At 29.0% G+C, this 14,739-nt stretch overlaps 1 protein-coding gene across 1 annotated transcript in view; it reads right to left on the bottom strand.

The window, feature by feature from the left end:
• Positions 1–5,323: 5,323 nt before the first annotated feature.
• The window catches only part of LOC110665673 (probable LRR receptor-like serine/threonine-protein kinase At1g53440), a 52,580-nt gene continuing 43,164 nt past the window's right edge, over positions 5,324–14,739 (bottom strand). The window contains exons 7-25 of the mRNA XM_058134350.1: positions 13,998–14,069; positions 13,747–13,818; positions 13,581–13,652; positions 13,371–13,442; positions 13,196–13,267; positions 13,035–13,106; positions 12,288–12,356; positions 12,144–12,206; positions 11,917–11,994; positions 11,803–11,814; positions 11,661–11,704; positions 8,637–9,025; positions 7,304–7,487; positions 7,073–7,201; positions 6,859–6,974; positions 6,556–6,772; positions 6,238–6,475; positions 6,013–6,163; positions 5,324–5,755 (exon numbers count right to left, since the gene is read on the bottom strand). Coding sequence (XP_057990333.1) covers positions 5,546–5,755; positions 6,013–6,163; positions 6,238–6,475; positions 6,556–6,772; positions 6,859–6,974; positions 7,073–7,201; positions 7,304–7,487; positions 8,637–9,025; positions 11,661–11,704; positions 11,803–11,814; positions 11,917–11,994; positions 12,144–12,206; positions 12,288–12,356; positions 13,035–13,106; positions 13,196–13,267; positions 13,371–13,442; positions 13,581–13,652; positions 13,747–13,818; positions 13,998–14,069 — 2,332 coding nt within the window. The 3' untranslated portion in view covers positions 5,324–5,545. The remainder of the gene's footprint in view (positions 5,756–6,012; positions 6,164–6,237; positions 6,476–6,555; positions 6,773–6,858; positions 6,975–7,072; positions 7,202–7,303; positions 7,488–8,636; positions 9,026–11,660; positions 11,705–11,802; positions 11,815–11,916; positions 11,995–12,143; positions 12,207–12,287; positions 12,357–13,034; positions 13,107–13,195; positions 13,268–13,370; positions 13,443–13,580; positions 13,653–13,746; positions 13,819–13,997; positions 14,070–14,739) is intronic.

The raw sequence follows: 14,739 nt of genomic DNA, 5'->3' as shown, positions 1-14,739 counted from the left end.
AGGCTTTAATTTGATTGCTCTGATAAGACTACATAGTGAGCTTTTCCAAGATTGTTTAATATCATCATAGATACTACACTTTAATGGACTCAAGCTCCTTCAAACATGCTCTCTTTCCACTAATTTTACTATAAGGAATACATAGCTTAGCTATAGAAATTAACAATGTATTCAATAATTTTTCAAACAGATTTAAAATGAGCTATAATGAATTAGTTTCCATCACTAAATTTTGCAAAAAAAAAAAAAAAGAAAGAAAAGCAAAATTTTGGATTAGCACCAAAATTTATCAAGTTCAGACATAGGTCTATTTAATTTATTTTTAATTAAGACCTATTGAAGATCGGAAATGATAAGAGATCAGCGCGAATAAATAGAAGGAACTACATACTCAGCAAAACAGAGTTGTTACAAACTAAGAGATTAGGGGATCAACTCTAACTTTTTCATTCACATGTAGGTCTTGAGACCCACAAACCCTTTCATCCTCATTATCACTCTCATCCCCTACTCTAGGAGCTAGTTTTTCCAACCAGGTGAAATCTTCAATGGAATAATGTTTGATCACTGAACCTAAAGATTGAAACTAGGGGAGGGTAGTAATCATATACTTTACTCCAAAATCCAATCTCTAGTAGGTCAAATTCACTAGATCCAAACCCAATCCAAAGTAGATTAGACCTAGCCACAAACTAGCTCAAGCAGGGCATCAGTTCAAGTTTAATCATCTCCAAGCTCATGGAGATCGGTAAGATCATCAGATTATCTCTGAGTTCATAGAGATCGACTAGATTATCTAACTAGGTAGTAGCTTGGATGATTACAAATTGATAAGCAAGAGACTAGTGCTATAGAATTAAGCTCAGAATGACATGGCCTCAAAACAAATGCTATTGAGTATGGTTGACATGATCCTCACTGGGAATAACACAGAACAACTCCATTGTGTATGGCAAAATAAGAACTTGAGATTGACTAATAGAATCCTAGGATTAGCGCTAGCTGTCTCCTATCACTGTATAAACAGGCTTCAATGCCTACTCAGGTATGCTTTACATTCTCTCACAATTCTCCTATTTTATGGTTAAAGCTTTCACTGCACTCTCTAATTTGAACGTCGAAGTGGTTGCCATTAGGCCACCACCTCACTTTCCTTGTGATTTCAGGCAACCCGAGACCCATCTACTAGCATCTGGCAACCCAAGGAACCATGGCAGTATTAGCTATCTTTATGACTCACATAAGAAAGTAAACTATCAAACATCAATGGAGGAAAAGACTGCACTAATAGACTTTATTGATAGAAAATCATTATCTATACTTAAAGATTCAAAAATCTTTCATCAAAAGGAATCAACAATTTATGTTATATTTCAAACTACAAAAGAGCCCATCAAATATAGCAAAAATATAAACAAAATCTCGCTAATGACAATAAAATAGGATCTTGGGGAGTAAGACCCTAATATTAGGGAAGAAAATGTAGATCCATTCCTAATAAATATAGATATGAGGGGATAAACATAAAATTGTGAAAAAAAATTAATAAAAGATAATAAAATAAATAAAGAAAATCAATATGGGTACCCAGTCAAAGAAGAAATTAAAAGAGAAAAGGAAAAGAGAGGATAGGAGGGGAGAGAAGGAAGGGAGAGAGTAAGCCGCTAAATCTTTAAAGCAAGTATATAATTAATGGCTTTTGGGTGGTGAGAATTTTGACTTATTCTTTCATTCAGGGAGATTCTTTACTTAAGAATTAAGTTAAGCTTCTCTGATATTAATATTATACTTACTATTTTTTTTTTTAATATTATCATATGCATCTAAACATATAAATTATTGGATTCTATTTGATTCAAATGATTATTAGCCATCCTGCTTCAGAATTGATGGGAAATTCTCATATTTGTCCGCTTAAGGATCCTATAATTTAAGAATGCATATATTCCTTTTCTTAGCAAATGGACTTGATGCTGAGAGAAAGTAGATAATTCTTTTGTATTATTGTATTTTTATAATTAATTGTTAATTAATCCTCAAACGAAATTCTACCTCTATTTTTCCTTTATTCTTAACTAGTTTTATCGCTATAATTAATGATATTCCTATGATTTTCACTGGTTTTTACTTTCTAAATTATTATCACTTTCTTTTAATAGGTTGGTAAAAAAAATAGTAAAGTAAACCGTGAGTTAATATTATCTTTAATGAATTATTCGAATAAACTTGTAACAAGAGTGCATGAGAAACAGACCCTAAGAGGGAGCAGAGTCTGAAAACACAACATAAGACACTTGTGGGGGAAGTTCCTCCATCCAAATGACTGCTCCGACATCAAAACTAAGAGCCAATTTGGCAAGGTAGTGAGCCACATTATTAGCCTCGTGGTACACATGAGACCAAGAGAACAAGGAGCAACTCTGTGAGAGATCCAATATTTGCAAGATTCGAGTCGCATAATAAGAAGACAATAACGTTTCTGTCTCTCGGACAATGTTTTTGAAACCAGCCTCCAATGCTCTACCGAGACCAACAAGGCTGCTTCTGCTTCGGCATCATCAACAGGGACAGTGAAGCTAGCTTACAACAGCCAGTCATTAAAACATCACCACCAGAATTATGTGCAACCATACCGAAGCCACCGAAACCATCTCCTTGGATTGCTGCATATCTGTGTTAAGTTTCACCATATCAGGCGGTGGTGGCACCCACTTGACATTCTCCCGGGACAGTGTTAAGGCCTTAGAACCACCATTAAACTGCTTGAATACTTGCAATGGCGTTTTATATATTACTGCTATTGTCCTCAAGTGGGATCCCAACATTTCCATTTATTTGAACTTGTGGTGTATCTATATATATATATATATTTATTTATTTATTTATTGAATAACTCCTTTTTTTTATAAATTTAATAATTTTGTTTTATTTGTTGAGAATCGATTTTCATTAAATTTAAAATTACCATTGTAGTACATTAATTGTTTTTCGATCATTGAGCTTTAATTGTATAATAAATAAATAAAAAATAGCCATTTTAAATTCCTCAAGGGGTGGGCCAATTTGAGCCCAATTTTATGATATGACTTTGAACTAGGCCTATTGTGAAGGTATTGGATCAGCTAATGTAATTCTCACCTTTATTGAGAAGAGAAAAAAAAGAAAAAAAATTGGAAGAGCAAGAGTGACCAAATACCCAAAGAGCAAGAGTGACCAAAGTTGGCGCACAAGCTACTCCGCACGCAAATTTCCTTCCCAAATTACACTTTAATAATTTACTCAAAAATAATTATTGACAAAGTAAACTTTACTTTATAAAAACTAAAAATTATGATAGAAAATCCATATCTAAGTTAAAATAACAACAAAAATAAATTGTCTTTTATATATTAATTAGTTGAAAATCTCATCAATATTTTTTAATTTACTTTTTTTAATAAAATTATTAAGAAGGAAAGCATATATATATATAACGTGTATTGCACATTATGTTACTTAATATATAGATTCATGATTTAATTTTTTTTTATATAATTTTTTGCAAATTTTTATATATGATATATAATTTTATTATAGTGTTATAAATATTATATTTAATTATTTAAATTAAAATATGAATTTTAATGTTATTTTAATTAATTATATAAATAAAATATTTATTAATTCAAGAATTATTTTTTTTATTGGAAAGTTATGTGTTATTTTATTAATATATAAAACTAACTTAATTACAAAATTAAATGTAATATATAAAAAATTATAATAAGAAGTTTTAAAAAATAAATATGTGAAAATACTTAAAAATTTTAATTCATTCAAGCTCTATTATTTTAATTTTAAAAAAAAAGTTTGATTTACTAACTTAATTACAAAATTAAATGTAATATATAAAAAAATTATAATAATAAGTTTTAAAAAATAAATGGGTGAAAATACTTAAAACTTATAATTCATTCAAACTCTATTATTTTACTTAAAAAAATTTGATTTACCTATATTTTGTTGCGAAAGAAAATTATTTATATAATTAAAAAAATTATAAGATTTAAAACTTATTTTGTAGTTTAGTACATTATCATTATAAAATTTTTATTTTCATTAAATTGATTTTTATATTATCATATTGTTTAATATAAATAATTTTAAAATTTATTTAATATGTTATATAATATATTTAATAAATATTTTTTTAAATTATAGATTATATTATATATATTATAAATATATTATAGATTAAAACATAAATATAAGTTTAATAATGTATTTTTAATTATTTATAATAATTATAAATTTTATACTCCCATGTAGTGATTTTTTTTCCCTTTTTTATCTTTCTCTCATTTTTATTATTTTAAAAATTTAAAACATAATAACGTAAAATTAATATTGAGAGGAATATAATTTCTTACATAAATATATGTAAAAAAATAATTAAGTTTTCTTATAATCTCATCGTCAAAATCAACAATTTATCTAAGGTTGACTAATTAATTTAAAAAATGAAAAATATGTTTATACACATAAAAACATTAACAATTTATAATTAATCTACATTTAAACTAAATAGAATGAAAAAAATTAAAATCTCATACCATCTCATATAAAATGCACTTTCATGATATTAATCATCCAAACATTATTGGATGTGTCAATATTAAACAAGAAATGGAAAAATAATATATTTTAATTTATATAAATACTATTAAATTTGCAAGGATGTCATTTGATATTGGCAATAATTACAAAATCCTTATAATCATATTCACATATAACTATATTCATAAGAGTAATACCTATGACATACAAAAATTCAAAAAATTTAAAAACTTACAAATAAATTTTGCTCCTCAGATAAAAAAGACACATAAATATAGTGAGAAAAAAATCACATTATAATAAATATTAAGTAAAATTTATCTGTTACTAATTTTTTTTAAGCTACAAATTTATAATGAATAAAATATTTATCACTGAATAAAATTAGAATTTCATATTAACTAATAATAATTTTTATTGGAAGTGAGTTTCTCTCATTTTCTATATATATATATATATATATATATATTTTATCACTCCTTTAAACCAAAAACAGATTTCATGGCTCTCTTTTCCTTTTGTTTCCTCTAATTTACGAGAATTTTTTGCCAACACCAAGGTGTATACACTCATCCAATGAATAAATAACACATTATTAAAATAATGGTGAATCCCACCATAAAACACCCTGGTGCAACTAAGAATTTTCATTCATATATATATGCATATACACAAATTTTTTTTTCTTCCAAAAATAGGCTATAGCAGGTCATAGAGCAAGAACACATCCACACCCAAGTAATAAATCCATTGGAAATGCAAATTATGCACTTATACATCCGTGCCAAAGTCACAAGAAAAAAAAAATCACAAGAGTTAATAATAATATTCTCAAGACTTGATAAATATGTGTATGTGTACAGATAAATCGATCCAACACGATATATAGCAATCCCAAACTCCAACACATGATTATCATTCAAAAGGGGAAGTATCTCAAATTTGCTCATTAAGAAGTGTTGGCTTTGGAAATTTGATCAAGGGTTATTTCTTCAGACAGTACACCCACAACTTCAGACATTGTAGGCCTGAGAGTAGCGGAGTGATTGATGCACGTGATTGCTAAATTTAGCACAGTGATAGCTTGCTTTCTATCATAATTGGATAACTTCTTATCAACCAAATCCAGAATCCTTTTCTTGGTGTGCAAAACCCAAGCCTGTAATCACATAGCGGAATTATTATCTATATTAAATATAACTCACAAATTTGTATGTATATGCATATGTGAAATTTTATATGTATATGTGGCTTTTCCTGCTTTATAATTTTTCAAATAACAGATAAAGAATGAAAGTGACAAAGATTTAATATTAAAATTGTTTTTCTAATAAGTGCTCTTGGGCTACTGATTAAGGAGCAGTTGAATATAAATGATTTTCCAATTGTAATTGAATTATGCTAAGCTTCACTTACCCTGTCAAGGAGGAAATCAATTTCCCCATTTCGCGTATGATCTGCACTGATTTTCCCACTGACAATTTCCAGTAGAACAACTCCAAAGCTGTAGACATCTGCTTTAACGGTGATGACCTCTCCTCTTGCATACTCAGGTGCCATATATACTCTATAATAACATATTACCTCTTAATTAGTCCTTCTCTCTCCCTATATATATAGAGACAGAAATTAACAGATTACCTTGCTGCTCTTGCTTTGATGATAGACATGAATGGATCTTCCTCACGGCAAAGCCTTGCTAATCCGAAGTCCGATAACTTAGCAGTGAAAGATTTGTCAAGCAGAATATTTGTAGCTTTTATGTTTCCATGGACGATATCAAATCTTTTTTCTTCATGCAGATACTTCAAACCTTTTGCTATCCCCAAGCATATATCATATCTCACTTTCCAATCAAGAATGGTTCTTGAATTTGGATCTACAAATTCATCAAGGAAGTATTTATAATCATTTTTGCAACTTAATTAAAGACAAATTTTATATGCTATGCTTTCTTACCGAACAAGGCCTGATGTAGGGAGCCATTATCCATATACTCATATATTAGCAGATAAAGGCCTTTCTTATCACAATAGCCATCCAACAACTGAACCACATTCTCATGCCTCAAAGATTTCAGGCTGAAAATTTCGCTTTTTAATTCATTCTTCTCTTGCTGATTTATGTCAGGAGAAATCTTCTTCACTGCTAATTTAATTTCATCAGGCAGTTCAGCCTGCATGCATACCATATGTAAGTAACATTTCTCTTTCACTAATCTTGAAAAAGAGGCTACCAAATCTTGATGAAGTCATTCATTACCTTGTATACTATCCCATAACGCCCCTTCCCAATCTCCTTTTTGGAGCTAAAATTTCTAGTAGCATCTATTATTTGTTGGAGGGTAACAGATTTGCCTTGGACGTCTATGTGGATTTCTGTTTACACAAAATAAAAGGTAAAAAGAAGGAAATTATTACATGACTCCCTTCAAGGATTTATTGAACATTCATGCATGCAGTGTATAGAGTCTCACTTTGCAGCTCTTTGCTTTCCAACCAGCCCATTTGCCACATGAATGTCAATACAAGCAATGGAGTCAGTACAGCACCTACTGCTATCCCTGCTATTTGTGGAGGAGAGAGTTTCTCTCCGTGTTTGAAGTCTGAAAAAAACAGCGGAAGTAAGCAAGAAGTAAATTTTTTTCATCAACTTTGAAGTTTAAGGAAATGTAATTAAACTTTGATAATTTTATTTAATTATTTACTTGGTGTTACCGCGATGGCTGATATGAGAGGTCCATTTAAGTCGATTTGAGATCCTTTGCCAGCCCAAAAGAGATGAATCTCCAAGATATTATCTTGTATTTCAACAGGCTGAACCTCGGTGACAATTCTGTTTGGACCATTTGCCTCATATTTTATGTTGAAATCCTTTAATCTTCTCTCCCCCTGTAATGAAAAGAGTAATTCCTTAATTAAATACATGTTTGACAAACAGTAATGACATGCAATAGAGCTATAATTTTTTTTTTCTAGAAGGTTAATTATAAAAAAATTTCTTGAATTTTACCCTAAAAAACACTTATATTAATTTCTGCTATTTCAAAATTGGCGCTTTGAAAAGTACAAAATTTTAAACAACTAAAAGGCTTTATCACTATAATTTTATAAAACATCAATGATTATAGAACACTGGAAGGTTCGTAATTTTTTTTTTAAGGAAAAAATTTTGAAGTTTAATTAGCAACATTTTACCGTAGCATAAAAATCTTTAATTTAAATTTTGATTTTTTTTTAATTAATATATTTCTATAAGAGTGTTTGATCGTAGAGTGTTTGATCTAACTTATGAAAATTAATTTTTAAGCATTTAATATTTTTTAATAAGCATCAAAAATTTATCAACAAAAGCATTTTTGTTTTGATGCTGCAACGTATAACATACTTTTGAGAAGAAGTTTACTTGTCAAATTTTTAGAAAATTAGTAAGAAGATATTAGTAAATTTATTTTTACCATTTTATTGTCTCGGTTTATTTGCTTTAATTTACTTCCAAATTAAGTAATACCATTATTAATGTTATGTTCATCAAGATATCAACAAGTATAATGAAATTATTATTACATTATCATTATGCATATGATATAAAAATAACATTTTAATTTTTTAAAGTTTAATTAAAATTTGAAAAAATAGTTTTAAGTGTTTTTCCTTTATAACTGGTTTCCAATTATTTTTCAAATCCAAAACAATCATGATTTTTCTCTATAATATCATGAATAAATTTATATTAATTTTGAAAAAATAGATTCAGTTAAAGATTTTTTTTTTTTTTTGAAAAAATAGATTTTTTATGCAAATGCAATTCTTTCTTTTTAGTACAATGTAGTTGGTTAATTTATATTAATTTTGAAAAATAAATACATCAATAATTTATATAATAAAATATTGAAATTAAAAATTAATATATATATATATATATATAGAGAGAGAGAGAGAGAGAGAAATATAACGATATGTAGTAATGAAATAAAACTAAATAGAGCAGTCTACTGAATATTTACGAAAATAAATTGAATACAAGGATGGAAACATTACCTGAATATAAACATCAAAAATACGTTCCTTTAATTTGCTGTAGTCATCATCATCCATGGCAAAAGTATTTTCAATAAAGTGAAGTTTGACTGTGTAGTTGCCTTTCCTCATACAGAAGCCATGGTAAGAGAGTGACACTGGACAAAGGCGAGCTGTTTTGTACAACATTCCGTCATTTTCAAATATTGAGCTTCCGTTTGTAGTTTCTCTTATGTAATCACTTCTATTGACATAGTTCGAAAGATAGTCCAAGAATCCTCCTGAACAAGCGTAAGCCCATTTTCCATCATGATCTACATTAAAATTCGATCTTGCATTATCTCCATCGTAATCAATCCCCTCAACACGAATTTTCTCGCCGCCGCAATTTATAAATAGATTATTATACTCTGCAAGAAACATATGTAGAAGATTATGTGGGCACAATACAATACCAGCTACTATCGTTGCAATTTGCAGTGTGTCATATACATCTACAAAGTGACTATGAGATAGAGTTTGTTAACCTATCTTATTAAGTGGTTGCAACAAGGTTTGTTACATGGATATCCCTTATCAACATCATCGTTGTTATTAGAAATTATGTGTATTTTTAGATTATAATAATGATTTGGTGTGTGTTGAGTTCAAGTTTAAACAAAATTAGGAAGATAATTAGGGAAAAAAAAAAGAAAAAAAAAAGCTAGTATAATTCTGTGTTGATCGAATTATAATTGTAGTGGGATGTTATCCAATCCTTATTGAACTTGGATTTGGTGAATGAAACTTGTTCTCCTTTAAGGGTTGTACTGAAATGCCGCGATTTGAAAACATAATTGAGAGGTGATTTTTTGTGTATTGTGTTAGCGGTAATGAGATTTATTTTTCGATAATCAAAATTTATTATTAATGAAATAAAGTCAGGAAAACTTAGCAAAGAACCCTCTGGCTAGCAAACCTCCCCAGTACACCCAACTTGAAGGGAAAAAAGCTGAGTGAAAAAACAAACATCAAGAGGCCAATGAGATTAAATTAGCTTATGAGCGAGTTTTTAAGTTATTAATGCTAGTAATTTTTTTACAGCGAATATGTTTGTGAAAATCATTTTAAATTTTATATTTTTTTAGATTTTAGGATATTATTTTTATAATAATATATATGTGAAAACTTATTCATGATATCATCTAAATTAATTTGAGAATACTCCTAAACATAAATATAAATAAAAAAGAAAAATACTCCAACGCGGTTCGGCGGCCAAATCTGACGAAACCACCGACATTGGACTCTAGCAACATAGCTTTTAGATGGGACCGACGGTTCTCCGATTGGTGGCCATTTTCTGCAACGGTGAGGAAAGAGAAACATTGACTTTCGGAGCTGACTCTAATCAATCCAGTCATCACTCAAACAATTTAAGACCACCAATGGATTCACCTCATCATGGGCTTCGATACTTTGATTGGACGTTGATCGGGAACGATGCTCATCAACCAATCAGTGAGATTTTAATCCCCTTCAATTACTGTCTAATTTCTAAAATAATTCTAACTTAATAAAAATAATTTAATTGACTCTGATAAATTAAAGGGCATTAAATTGGACTTCTAGGAATATTTCTAAAATTTTTAGAACTAAATGGATAATCAATTATTGGACTATAGAGGAGCTAGATACCCGAGCTGAATATTTGAGAATTGGATATATAAATAAGATTGCTTGTAGGCCCCACATGAAAATTGTAATACTGTTATGAGCTTGAGGCCATATTGTTAAGTTTTTCTTCCAGAGAGAATAGTTCTAGTTACTGAGAAGACTCTATCAAATTGAGGTTAGAGCCTTAGAATAATAATTCTGTAATTACATGAGTATAATTGGTTAGTGTCTAATAAAGTGTCAGTATGTCTATATAAGTTAGTTGAACTAGCTGTGTTGGTAGTTCCAGCAAAGCTAGTAGTTAATGGGTTAGTCTATGACTGGAAACTACCTTAAACATTTTTATAAATGAATTTGCTTTTAAATGAATAAATGTTTCTTTAAATTAATGTTTCTTATATGTAAATGTTCTTCAATGCATTCATGTGCATCCATGCATTATGACTTATTTTATTAGACATATTCTTGCATTCCTAGGACAATCTATATAAATGTATGCATTTCTAAAATGTCACGGAGGTGCTGCATCTAACATTTACGTATGTAGTAGTTCATGGAAGACCTACCGGCTCCATTAGAAAAGGGAAGAGAAACAATAAATAAAGAAAACAATGAATAAATGAAGGAAAAGAAAGGAATAGAAAGGCATGCATGCAAGATGAGCTCATCAAAATGAAAGTAAAAGGATGTCGGGTAAGGTAATTTTATGCGTCTCTGACATCTGGATACCCAAAGTCCATACCAGCTTCACCAGGTAAGACTAATTTTAGGTCTCTGGCATCTACCAAGTTATGTAAACTCAAGAGAAAGATAAGATAAATTAAAATATTATAAGATACAGGGTAAGGGGAGCCACTAGTGACATGAATAACCCTGGATGTATTGTTTCTTTTATGGAAGTCATGTGAATGCTGGTTTCATGTGCTTGTAAATTTTATTACTGCTTTATTTATAAATCCTCTTATGTAGTTTCTCTACTTATTGGGATTGGTCATCTTAATCCTCATTTTCTATCTCTCCTTCAAGGACAAGAGTTGAAGACGTAGTTAACAAATTTTGACACTAAGTTTAAGTGGTTTGTTGCCTCATTTTGCTTATGGTATATTTTGTATCTTGTGGAACTCCTTTTTTTGTGATGTGTAATTTTGTTGTGCATGCTATTCCACATTTTGAAATATTAAATCATTTTATGATTTATATTATTTAAAATATTTTATGACTCAAATGGGCTCCAAGAAACATGTTCAGGCTTACTACAAGTTTTGGTGTCCTTAAACTTACCTATTCCCTACTGCATGTAGCAATCTTGAATTTGAGTCATTACAAGCTTACCCATTCCTTAGTGTTAGTAACAGTCTTGAATTTGAGCCATTACATATAAAAACATACCTTTTCCTTGACAATGCTTATCTTTCAAATCAAGTATAGTTCTCCTGGGAGAGAAAATTAAAAACCAAACAATCATAAGAACCAATTTATAATCGTATTGATATAGAGTATAGACGACATCAATGATCATATATATTCATACCTGTTTGGCTCGCTAGTTGGCCACAAGCATCCCAACAAGAAAAGAAAATTGTCACATATTGATAATGAGAATTCAACAAAATTGCACAAAAAGAAAATACAATTAATTCCTTACACATTTATCTTAAACCCATCTAACTTTGTCTTTGTGATGTTGGACGATGAATTTGTAAAATTGTTATATGATAAATCCCTGCAACATCAATAGATTTTGGCATTAATTCATCAATAGATTTTGGCATTAATTCACGAAAATGTTTAAAATTCTTGACTTCAATGTGTCTTTATTAATCCAAACCAAAAAGAAATGTAGTTTGAAATTTTAGATTAGTGGAAACGTACGCTTTGTCTAAGCTAGAAATCCAGGAAGGAATCGGCCCACTAAGCATATTTCTCGCGAGAAACCTGAGCAAAAATCAAATGTATCATAGTTTTTCAATTAATTGGCAAAAATCAACTCATCAGAAGATGGATTGATTCACTTACATCATATGTAAATTTTTGCTCTTGATAGTATTTGGGAGGCCACCAATTAAATTGTTGAAGCTCAAATCACTGGAGAGAAAAATAATAATAATAAATAATCTAGAATTTGACAAAGAATTTGATAAAAAAAAAAAAAAAACATAAACTAAAAGAATGATGATCAAAATATTTTCATAATTTTCACCATAAAGATGAAAATGAATAAATAAAGGATTCAAACTTGAGATACTCTAAACTTCTTACAAGTAACAATCTTAAAATTTGTGAGAGCCTCAAAAATAAACAAAATAATCACATGTAATATAAGTCAGGCTATAGAAAGCGACCAACTTAAATACTTAATAGAAAAATGTGTAAGTAAAATTTCTTACCTTTATAAAACTTGTTTTGCAATCATCATTCAAAATATTGTATAAGAGAAAAATGATGATTGCGTTAAAAATGACAGCAGTTTAAAAATGGTTACATCTACCTCCACTATTGTCACATAAAGTGGCAATTGGATAACATTTTTATAGTGAATAAAATTTGTTGCCTTGAATAGGTGTAAATCATTAAGTTTATTAATTTTTATTAAATTTTTTACATAATTTATTAATTTATTTGCAATAGTTTTAAACTATCACAAAATGGTTGTTTTATATATATAAAGACAACACTTTTAGAACTGACGCTAAGGAATCGTTGCCTTAAATCTAATATGCAGCAATGTTGTTTTAAGGGAAAAAAAAAATATGAAGAACTTACAGGTGCTTTAATGAAGGCAAATAAAAAATGTACGGGGGAATTTGACCAGCAATTGAGCAATTCCTCAATGTCCTGAAGGAAACATTAAATAATTATGGATGGGATTCATTTGGCTGCGTTAATATAAGAAATAACCAATTTAACATGAGATGGCTACTTACAGATACTCCATTTGTGTGATATTTGCACGATTAGGAAAAGAGACACTAGAATTTCTTAGGTCACTAATACTCCTGAACGTATAACGGCACTATTTAGAAACGTTCATAAAAAAAATTGTGCACTTTCTAATTGAAATTATAAATAAGAAGCAACAGTTGTTGGAACTGTACTAACAATTGCCGAACATTTGATAAATTAAATATTTCCGAAGGAGGGTCACCCGCAAAATCATTTCCAGAGAGATCCCTGAGACCCAATGCAGTGCAGGTCGATTGAGGATCAATATTGTACAGATTTGACAGGTTGATAGAAGGTCAATATTGTTAGGATTTGAATATCTTAGAAATACCTAACAATATTTGCAAAGAACAAATGAATGCTTACAAGTAAGAGAGACTCGTCCATTTTGCAAAGAAGTTGGGTATTCTGCCAGTGAAACTGTTTCCACCAATTGTACTGCATTTGACAAGCTAAGTTTCCTTTAATATAAAATAGTATAGATCGGAATTTTTTTTCTCAGGCTTAAAGAATAACAAGGGTTTGCACATACAACATCACCAAAGATGTAAGGTTGGCATATTCTTTCGGCAACTCTCCAATTAACCTGTTGGATTCCACGGAACTGCAACAACGAAAAGGCTCTTCTAAATATATTGAGATGAGAATTTACCTAAAACTAGATCTAGGAGTATCAAAATTGAAATAAAAATAAATTTACATAAATTAATTATTCCTTCATTTCATATCTTTATCTGTGCAAAAGCCTAATGTTATTCTTCTGTAGTTATAACGAAAACTTACAGAGTGTCAAGCCTGCTCAAGCTTCCAAGTTCTGGTGGAAGATTGCCGCTAAGATTATTCTGTGATAAGTACCTAATGGAAACATGTAAAATAAATGGCTATTATTCAATTCAAAACTATAAAATTAAATCAGATTAAATTGAATTAAATAATATTTTTAAGTTTAAAGCTTATTTGATAAAATTATCAGGATTTCTGTCTCATGTGTATTCTTAACCAGTTTGATAAAAAAACAGTGTATATAGTTAAAAAATTTTTAATTTTATTAACTTAAAAATTAACCTTTGATATTTATTTCAATTTTAATAACAAGTTATTTATGTGAAATAAATACAAGCACCGACATGGCATATTAATTATGAGAAAAAATTTTAGATTTTATTAATGGGTTTCACATTTCTCATTAAATATATATATTTTTTGTGATTTAAATATTATGTGTGCTAATGACTAGTTTACAGAAACAAAATTCTATTTATCCGTTTCAAAATAATTAAAATATAAAATTATACTTTTTTTTTTGAAAGTCCTTTTATTTCTAAACAATGCATTTGATGTCATTCAATAAAAATAAATTATTTGTTCAGGCGTTCTACACATTTGCCCTACTAATGATTCAGTAATTTTTAATTTAATATAAATTAATGATTATTTATCACCAATAGAGATTATAATTCTTAACAATTTGTTTAACACAAATTTTTACATGCACTAAAAAAAAAAATAGTTCTACAATATTTTT

The sequence above is a fragment of the Hevea brasiliensis genome, chromosome 14 (assembly GCF_030052815.1).
Source record: "Hevea brasiliensis isolate MT/VB/25A 57/8 chromosome 14, ASM3005281v1, whole genome shotgun sequence".
Lineage (NCBI taxonomy): Eukaryota > Viridiplantae > Streptophyta > Magnoliopsida > Malpighiales > Euphorbiaceae > Hevea > Hevea brasiliensis.
The sequence above is the reverse complement of the archived record's forward strand: the minus strand, read 5'-3'. Positions and strand labels throughout refer to the sequence as shown.